Source organism: Parus major, chromosome 20, assembly GCF_001522545.3.
Source record: "Parus major isolate Abel chromosome 20, Parus_major1.1, whole genome shotgun sequence".
NCBI classification, from domain to species: Eukaryota; Metazoa; Chordata; class Aves; order Passeriformes; family Paridae; genus Parus; species Parus major.
Window position 1 is genome coordinate 12,526,609 of NC_031788.1, and position 10,400 is coordinate 12,537,008.

General features: G+C 45.7%; 1 protein-coding gene across 2 annotated transcripts in view; it reads right to left on the reverse strand.

Moving 5' to 3' along the window:
- Positions 1-2,958: 2,958 nt before the first annotated feature.
- Positions 2,959-10,400, reverse strand: part of DOK5 (docking protein 5) — a 25,435-nt gene continuing 17,993 nt past the window's right edge. Inside the window, exons 3-8 of one of the 2 annotated variants that reach the window (XM_033519154.1) lie at positions 8,588-8,702; positions 8,378-8,497; positions 7,475-7,625; positions 6,998-7,133; positions 5,076-5,196; positions 2,959-3,579 (exon numbers count right to left, since the gene is read on the reverse strand). In XM_033519154.1, the coding sequence (XP_033375045.1) occupies positions 3,512-3,579; positions 5,076-5,196; positions 6,998-7,133; positions 7,475-7,625; positions 8,378-8,497; positions 8,588-8,702 (711 nt within the window). In that variant the 3' untranslated portion in view covers positions 2,959-3,511. Of the gene's footprint in view, positions 3,580-5,075; positions 5,197-6,997; positions 7,134-7,474; positions 7,665-8,377; positions 8,498-8,587; positions 8,703-10,400 lie in introns of both variants that reach the window. The other variant, XM_015647334.3, reaches the window with a different exon arrangement.

The following is a 10,400-nucleotide window of genomic DNA, read 5'->3' on the forward strand; positions in this document are numbered from 1 at the left end:
GGGATGCAGGGGATGCAGGGGATGCAGGGGATGCAGGGCTGCAGGGGATGCAGAGGATGCAGAGATTGCAGGGGATGCAGGGGCTGCAGGTCATGCAGGAAGGGGTCACCAAGCAGCATCAATCCCGTGGGATTTTCCCGGCGGATTTCCCGGAGCAGTCGCTGCAGGACAAGGCTGGCATCCCGCGGCAGCCGCCGGCATCGCGCCCACAGAAACGCTCCTGCTCATTCCCTCATTCCTCATTCCCTCATTCCTCATTCCCTCATTCCCTCGTTCCCTCATTCCCTCGTTCCCTCGTTCCCTCGTTCCCTCATCCCGACATCCCGCGGCTGCAAAACCACAAATTCATTTCACCAGAGCCAAAGAAATGAGTTTTGTGATGGCTGAGAGCAGATGAACCCCTCCCTCCTTTCACCTGCAAGATTCCCAGAGTGTTTAAAAGCCGGGAAAACAGCCATGGACAAGGCAACCACCCGGAATGCCTCAGCACACAATTCCAGTTCGGTTTTCTGGGGTTTTTTCTTTTTTGGATTGTCTAAACCAGAACCCATAGGCAATCAAAAGCATCCACAGCAAACTTTTCCCTGGCATTTGTAAATCCATGCAGGAAGCGTGGAGCAATCAATAGAGCCGAGGCCGGGGTTTTAATTAGAGCCTTCGGAATGAAACCAGCTTTACTTTAAACACTACAGGGCTCGTGGTGGGGGCAGGATATTCCCTAAAAACCAGGGAACGGTTCATTAGTGTTCATGGAAACAGAGGATCACTGTGCCCTGCTGAAAGTTAATGAGCACACCGAGATTTCACATCCTGCCCTGATCTCCCTGCCTGGGGCTGCAGGGTTGTTCTGCCCTCCCCACGAGTGCTCAGCAGCAGGGCTCAGACACAACTCCCACCGAATTCATTTCACCTGGGTTTATTATAGTTATTATAGAATAAATATATGTATTATTATATTTATTATATATATTTATTATTATATTTAGATTTATTTTATCACTATTTAAATTCATGCCAATCTGGCTGTAAGTCACAAACTTCAAGAGATGCTCACCTACTTAAATATCCGTGATGCTTTTCTGCTGTGAGGTGTAAGGGAGAGGAAAACTAAAGACAGTTTTAAGAACAGGCATTGACAGCAGTGAAAGCTGGAAAAATAAAAGGTGTTTCACTCAGACAAATGCTAAAGCAACCCACTTCAATCACCGCCTTCCCTCAAGGAGGCAAAAATTGCTTTATTAAATCTTGGTCAAGCAAAAAATGGAAGATCTCCTTTATTAGGGGAAAAGAAAAAGGTTTGAACTATGATAAAAATACCTTGAGGTTTTGAGGGACTTTTAGCAAGTCCTGGTGCAAATCCATGTCCCTTCATCCCTTGAAATGGAAATGGGGATGACGTGACCCAGCCCGTTTCTCCCAGCAGCACCAGGATTTATTTCCAGCAGCTGTGTTGCCCTCTGTGCTATTTAAATCATGCCACTTGCATTTTGTTACCTGCCATAAAAACATCTGCAAAAAAGAAATGTAATGGGAAGTCTTGATATTAGATTTATGTGTTTGTTGGGTTTTTTTTTTTCCTAATGCATTTGATTCCAAGATTGGCGTTTTAGGATCGTTACCTGCTGCAGTCTGGACCTCTCCCTCTACCCACTGTGCTATCACAGTTTGTAATAACTGGGATAACTTCCCAGCATGGATCTGAGAAGTGGGCTGGGCAGCTCCACACCTCCTCCCAGCTCCCTTTCCCCAACATCTCCACTATTCTGACCTGCAGCTGCATTTTGTGGGATGAAAGGGTCCAGGGGTTCAGCATTTCTGTGAGGCTGAAGGATATCAAAAAGGCCACGCTGGAAATCCACAGGGCAATTGAAACCAGTCTGAAAATTGGTTTTTATTCTCCTTTTCACACAGAGCCCAAGCTCCAAGCCCCTTTGTGAGGGGCTGTAACTGGGGAGGGTCCCATGTGGGGAGGGCAGGCACTGGAAATGAGGAATTCTCAAGGATGTGGCACCCACCGAGCCCTGAGCCCCACAGAGGCTTTGCAGGACATTTTCTGGAGTCCATCAGACAGAAGCACCTGAAGGATCCACTCCAAGCCCTTCCCAGCTGCTCCAGCATCCACAGAGCCTGAACTCCCAGCTCCAAACACAGGGAGCCCTTTCCACTGCCAGAAAGCCATTCCCTCCAGGAACAGCAAATTCCCATTCCCTCAGCTTTCTGGGCCAGCACTGGTGCCAAGATAACTTCATGTGCTGGTACCAAAAACCAAACCAAAGCAGCTTCTTCATCCTGTGTCATCCACACCCAGTAATGCAAAGCAAAGTGAATTCCAGGCTGTTTTCCCAGCCTTCCCAGGCAGTTTCACTGGCAAGATTAATCTCAGAGCTGGTTGATTTAATGACCCTTCACTTAAAGGCCAAGGTTAGAGTGGCTTTTCTTTGTCTTCTTTGTAATTGGAGTGTTGAGCCACAGCTAGCTGTGTTCTATCAATCACTGCATGAGTGAAAGGTGAATAAAAGCATTTACTGAACTGTCATATCCACGATAAAACAACAGCTGCTGCCAGGGAGGGAATGCATTAGCAGAAACAAAGCTAGAAAAGAAAGACTTATCAGTCACAACATGCCCTTCAATCCCTTAGCTGTGTGAGCAGTTCAGCTCTGGAATGAACATAATCCTTATTTACAATATCTTAAGCTTCTCTTTGCACTGTGGGGTACCTTCCACAACGATGGCAGATTGATTTTGCCTCCTGCACAAACACATCTCCCTGCACCACTCTCAGGGTTTGGCTTCCCTCCCCTCCAGCTCTGTTCCTACAACACTCCAGCACGTGGAAATCCAACATTTACCTTCTGCTGTTTGTAACTCAAAGCCCCAGACCACAATTCTGTCCTGGAAACAAATTAGCCTGCGCTAAATGAATGACAAAAGTGACAAAAAACACCGAGCCACAAATTGCATGGGACTTTTTATTTTCAATGTTTACAGAGATGGAAATAAATACAGGAAAGAGGAGATTCTTTTAAAAGAAATCAATCGAGTCTTCAAACAGGAAAAATTGTATCCAAGAGCTGCTCCAAACTGGCCACCATTCCAGAGCTGAGGAACAGGGGAACAATAATGGGAAGAACTAAAGATAAGCATTGCCACAAACCAGGGTGACACGGGGGTGTCAGGAGACAAAATAACCACACTACAGCAGGAGCCTCACATATTTACAACATACCTATCATACAAAATCAGAGGGAAGTGTTTAGGGAGTGGTTTCTTCTCTGTCCAGCTGTAAGATATAAAAGATACACCAGAGGGTTTGGTGGTTTGGTTCCTCTCTCCAATATCCACAGAAGAGTTTCTGCTTTTGGCAAAGTTTAAAAAATCCTTTGTATTCCAAGAATGTTTCGTCCAACCTGAACTTCTCTGCATGTCCATCCTCGGTGGTCATCACCACTGTCATCCACTGGGGCAGTTGGTCAGAGGCCAAAGAGTTTGTGAAGTTCTTCCTGGATTTTTATCGATGTTCTGACCTGTAGGTTGGAAAAGTGTCCGTGCGGTGGAGCTTCACTGGGCTGGAAACATCTTCACAGAGCCAGATGGGAAAAACAGAACAAGCCCAGTTAAACACAGGCACCCCAGCCAGGGACTTACACACAGATTAACTAATTAAATCTAACCCTGCTAAATCTGCTGCTCCAGCTCAGAAATACCCACACGGTTTTCCTTTAACCACTTCCTTCAGAACAGAAGCTTGCACAATTTTTTTTTTTTCCTGGAGTTCTGACTTGCATTTAAAATGTAAAAATGCTCTTTTGGATCCCTTTTTTCCCAGTCTAACCAGCAAGGTATTTTTTTAAATATAAAACAAGTGGTTTGTAGCTGTGCAGCCCATTTATCTCGGGCCAGCTACACGCTGAATTACTGATTTAATAAAGGCACAGAAGGGTCAATGCCATCAGCAGCTCCTCTTGCCAAGCCCTCACCCATGGAACAGCCCTGAGCAGGCATGGAAGTGCTGCTTTTATCCTTCATCCCTCCTCTGGATGGAGCTTTCCACGTGCTGCCTGCCCCCTCTAGTGTTGGAAAGAAAGAGCCAGGAAAAATATTTCCTTTAAGGCTTTTTTTTACTGTCGGCTGGGGTTTTTAATTCTGAAAACAAACACAACTCCACGGTGCTGCCTTTGGCGCAGCTCCTCCGAGGTCTGAGCACCTCCTGCTCCAGGAGGGGAAGCACATCAGCACCAGACATCAGTGCTGCACCTCAGGTGCTGCAGCTTCCCTTCTCTCGGGAGCCTGGAGTTCAGATCTGAGCCCTCTGAGATCCCTGGGGGCAGAGCTGCTCCCTACAGAGCCTCTCCTGCCTCCCGGTGTGCTGTGGTCCCTCCCACACCCATCCAGGCACTGGGGACCACTGGGTGTCCCCTGGAGAGCACAGAGGGACTGCTGGGAGCAGGGAGCTGCTCCTGGAGCATCCCTTCCTCCCTGAACCCTGGAGCTGCTCCTGGAGCATCCCTTCTTCCCTGAACCCTGGAGCATCCCTTCCTCCCTGAATCCTGGAGCATCCCTCCCTGCATCCTGGAGCTGCTCAGGCACAGGGACCGAGCTGTGCTGCCCCAGGATCCTCCTGGGTTTGGAGGAGACACCTGCAGGTGCTCAATAAACACTTTCCCAGGTTGATCGTGGCCATTTCCTTTCACTTCCCCTCATTTCACCTTTGGTTTGGGGGATGTGCTCTGGGTGAATTTTAACAAGTACACAAAATCAGTGATGAGGGTTCTCAGTGCAAGGCAGCCATGCAGAGGGAGGGGAAGCCAAGGGGTTTAAATAAAGCCCAAAAAGAGCCATGAAGAATTTGGGAGCAGGTCCATCCTGAGCCTGCTCTGCCCCCCCAGCTCCTCACAGGATTTGTGCTCCAGACCCTTCCCCAGCCTTGCTCCAACACCTCAACATCCTCAAGGATCCCATCGCGGCGGCGAGGCGCCGTGCGGAGCTGTGCCCAGGGAGCAGAGGGGTTTTGGGGTGTCCCCTGGCAGGTGACAGGTGTGACAGGACCCCCTTACCTGGCAGGACCCCCTTACCTGGCAGGCCGAGGAGCTGGCCGGTGCTGTGCTGCCGGGTGATGTGGTGCCAGTAGGCGCTGCGGGGCAGGGGCAGCACCGTGCCCAGCGACACCGCCCGCTCGCTCCGCTTCAGCTGCAGCTGCAAGGCACAACAGGGTCAGGGACAGCGGGACACAGCTACCACTGCAGCATCTGCACAACTGCACCAGGACTGGGGCTGCCACACTGGGATGCTGAAAAAGCCTTTATCTGGGGAGGTTGTGCAGCTGCTGAGTCTGTGGGCACGTGGAAAGTGGGGATTTTACATCATCTTGTGATTTTACATGGTTTTACATCAGCTGTGAAAGATGTTTTTCCATAAAAGCAAAGCAAACAAATTCCAAATGGCCTGTAAAGCTGGTCTCTGTCATTTCAGAAGTGACCCCTGCTTCCTGGGAATGGAATTGTTCTCCCAAAAGGTTCCTCCAGCACTTCTGACCCTGCTGGGCTACGATGTTAGTGAAGTTGTGCTGACCTAGCCTAGGTTAATTTTAATCTGCTTAATTTAGTCACTGTTGAGTACTCATCTCATCTATCCATCTGTCTCCACTGAAGATAAATTTAGATATTTTTGAAGAACTCTTTTCATTAACCAGAACTGAGAGGTTCTTGGTTTTAAAGAACAAAGTAAAAGCCAGCAAAGATGGTGTTAGATGGTGTTTTACTGGGACAAATGAGTGGCACTGCTGCTGCAGGTGAGCTCTTCTCACCTCTCTGAAAGAATCCAAGTGCCCAGCTCTCCCCAGGAAACCTCTCTGATTCTTCCCAAAGCACCCCTGGAGCACAGACACCACCCAGCAAACGGAAAACCCAGCAGGAGCCACGTTTTGCAAATAGATTGATGAGAAATGCTTCCAAACAAACTGGTGGTGCTGATCAATCACGGGAAACTGCACTGCCAGGAGCTGATCTCCTCTGTGCTCACTCACACCTGACAGCTCTGCACCACAAACATCGAGGAATGTCAGTGCCCTGCCTGGATTCTATCCTTGAACAGGAACCCCACTTACACACATTGCCCTACATTCTATAATCAAGTGGAATTTGATAATTAAATAATGATAATAATAATAAATGATAATGATGATGTAATAATAATAATCAATTATAATAAAGATAACAATGATAATAATTATAATTATTATTATGATAATAATAAATTATCATGATTATAATAAATTATCATGATGCTGCAATAATAATAATCAATTATAATAAAGATAACAATTATAATAATTATAATTATTATTATAATAATAAATTATTATGATGATAATAAATTATAATGATGCTGTAATAACATATTATAATAATTAGAATACTTAGAATAATTCGAATTACTATGATAATAAATTATAATGATGATGTAATAATAATATATTATAGTAATGATAGTAATGATAATAATGATAATAATGATGATGATGATAATAATGATAATAATGATAATAATGGTGATAATGATGATTATAGTAATTATAATAATGATAATGATAATAATTATAATAATGATGATTATGGTAATATTAATGACGATAATGATAAGGAATGTAATGATAATGATAATAATGATAATGATGATGATAATGATGATAATAATGATAATGATGATAATGACAATAATAATAGTAATAGTAATAGTAATAATAATAATAATTATAATAATAATTATAATGATGATAATAATAAAATAATAGTAATAGTAATAATAATAATGATAATGATAATGATATAATAATAATAATAATAATAATAATAATAATAATAATAATAATAATAATAATAATAATAATAATAATAATAATAATAATAATAATCCCCCTGAAGCAGCAGAGTTTGGGTTGATGGCCAGTGTGGAATCCCAATCCCAGTGCCAATCCCCACCGCAGCAAGCTCCGTACCATGGAATTCTTGACGCTCTGCAGCAGCCGCTCGTGCTGCTCGGCGATGGCCAGGGCAGCCGAGTGAACCTTCTGGTAGATGGCTTCTCCATCCCTGGTCTGGAAGATGAAGAGCCCTTCTCCTGTGTCACACATCCTGCCAGGGCAAGAACACAGAAGTGGGAGGTGGAAGTTTCCAGCTCATCACGAGCCAGTAAAACCTCCCCCTGCTGCTCCTGCACGAGGGGTGAGGAAAGCAAGGGGGCTGAAGAGGGAACAGAGTTATTTCCACCTCTCTCCTGCCTTTTCTCAGCCTGGAAATGAAGCTCGAGGTCATTTTAGTAAGGAGGCAATATAAGAGAGGATCTTTATTTGAAGGGCTTCAGGGCCCTTCCAGACCAGCCTCTGGCTGAAGATCATCTCTGTTTTCCTTGGGAAGAGTTTGGAAAGGGCTGGAGCAGCCCAGGAAGGGAAGGGAAGGGGAATTTGGGCACTCACCTGCCTGCCTCGAAGGTGAACCAGGCCGGGTCCCGCCCGTAGCGCCGCAGGGCACTTAACGGCCAAGAGACGAGTTTGACTCTGGGATTGTGGATGTCCCAAAGACAGATATTCTCAAATGTTATCTGCAAGGTACATTCCCCATGCACATCTAAATTAGGGGATGGCATCAAATACACATTGAATCTCTCTGGGAGAAAAACAAAAGGTTAGTCTAAAATCCCTGCCCAGCACATGTGCAAGTCATTCAAGGAATTTCCTATTTTCCAGCTCTATTTCCACTATTATTTCCACTTAGAACTATTCATTCCCACAGAAAGAATTCCTTCCTAGAACTTGGTAAACTCCACATTTGGGGCAGTCAAATGCTGCACCCAAAGGGCTTCAAAAATTTGTGTTTGCACTCAGAGCCTGAGGAGAATAATATATATATATATATAGCATAATCCTGGTATTTGCAAGCAGCTCATAAAGTTTTGTGTGTGAATAAATCCATTCCTTGTGCAGGCACTGAGCTCATTTGCACAGGAAAGTGGAGTAGCCACGGGCTCAGGTTTTGCATGCAATTGCTGTTATTTATTATTCCCTTTACAAAGCCTCAGTCACTGCCATCACACCAGAAAACCACACAACAAATAGTTCCCCTCTCCAAGAGCAGCTAACTCATCTGAGAAAGGGAAGTGCTACTCCAAAATAATCCTAGATAACTTATTTATCAGCTCTGGTAGCAACCAAAAGCCAAAAACAAACCCCCAAACAACCAAAAGCAACCCCCCCAAAACAGCAAGGAGAGCTTGGAAGAACAGTTCTGCTCCTCTTTATTTCCAATATCCGTACTTACAGCCTAAAAGGCTTGAAAATAATGCAATTAAAAATTCAAATGGCCAACATTTCTGTACCTACCACTCTGCTCCCTCTCTACTCCAGATGCCAGCAAGTCAGGCTCTCCAAGGCTAATGTCATTAATTCGTGTTCCCAGGCACTCCATCTGCAGCACCTTGCACCACTCATCCGCCTCAAGCTCTGTGTAAATGCCCAGAAAATCCGTGTGTAGGTACACAATATTTATCATTTCACAAGCAGTGCTCTGAGGAGTGCGGCCCCTTTACCCACCTGAGTCACAAGCGAAGGTTTTGGAGGTGTCATCACTGAAATAAATGCCCACTGCGTGTTTCTTTGTGCTTTTTGGCAGCCTGGAGATATTCTTCACGTTATTGAGCTCCGTGACCTGGAAAGGCACGATTTGGGATTTTAATGAGGAGCCTGGGAGGAGATCTGTCCATTCTTGGCTGGGCAAGGGGAGGAGAGAGAAGAGGGAGAGAAAGGTGAGACAGCATCAGCGGGCTCTGAATCTCCGTGATGGCTCTTGAGGAGCAGCCTCGGCAGGAATCACCTCGGGAATCCCGTGGGAAATTCCATCTTCCCCTGGGAGACGCAGCAGCCACATCCTCCAGCTCTCTTTGAGACATCAGTGTGACACCACTCTGATGGAATTTTAGCTCTGCTCTCCTCTCCAGGCTGGGTTTCCCTCAGCAGCACTCACAGGGACAACCTGGCACCCTGAGGTCAGGAGAACGAGTGATTCCCCACAGAAGAGTGGCTGGAACCCAACTTCTCATCTTCCCCACCTTCCATCCCGTGGTGGAAGCTGATTTCCATGTCTGGAATCAAACTCTCCACAGGCAGCTGGTGGCACCTGACAGAGCAGGGCCTCAAGGTCTCCTCCTGCACCTCCCTGAGCTGCCCAAGAGGCTGGGGTTGCCTTCACCTTCCCCAGTGCCGCTCTGGAACGGCTCCTGGCACCACCCAGAGCTTTATCCAAGCAGCAATTCCTGCTGCCAGCGCTGCCAGGGGAGAAACCCTGGGGAAAAATCAGGATATCTGACCTGCAGTGGCAGCAGCAGTGCCCTCCCCCGCCCAGCTGACTGAGCAGCCTCCCTCTGCTCCCCCTGGCACCACAGATGGTCCAAACTGTCTGGCACATCCTCCTGGAATTCACACTGCAGCCTGCAAACACCCCCACGCTCCTGGAGCCCAGGCAGGAGCAGGCACCAAACACCTGCAAATATTTGGAGGCAGAAGTTTGGTTTTTTCCCTCTTTTTTTTTCTTTTTTTTTTTTTTTGCATTTTAAAATAGCTTTCCTCCTGCCAGGCTCTTGCAAAAGAAGTGTTTTCGTGGTTAGTCTAATTCATGTATGTTTTATTTATCTGAGATCAGGAACTAATGTACATTTATCAAGTTAATTCTAAAATGGGGGTTAAAGCACAAATATCAGACCTCAGGCAGTATCAACAGGGAAATCACAAGAATGATATTTTGTTGAGGTTTAAAGACCTCTCTTTGCATATTCCCTCCCTCCTTTTCCCTTCCAAGCCTCCCTTGGATTACAATGACAATCCAGAGAACTGAAAAGCATTAGATTAGATTAAAAACTAAAATACCTGCAGAGCTGTGGGGTGAGAGAGAACCAGGACCAGGGATTAATCCATCAGTCATTCCCCAGCTGACAGAACAGGCAGAGCTTCAGCCTGACACATCCACCCAGCCAAAATCCTTCCATCCCTCCCATTCCCACCAAAAACACACCAAAAAAAAAAGCAGTTTCCTAAAAAATGATCCAGCATTCCAAGTACTGTTTGAATTAATGGATAATTCCCAAAAATGGGGAGCATGGCAGAGCATAACACCAGGGATTGTATTTATTGCCTACACAACAGTTCCCAAGCACCTTGGGTTTTAATCTTAATTAAGGATTCATGGCTCTGTCTTGGCTTCCTGAAAATCACCCCCATGATGAGAACAGATAAAACATTTCCAGGAAACCCCAGGGGAACATTTAATAGAAAATGATATTGCTCACTCCTGCTTGTAAGATCTGCCTGCACATCTCTAACCTGCTAAATATAAATAACAGATTAAATTTTA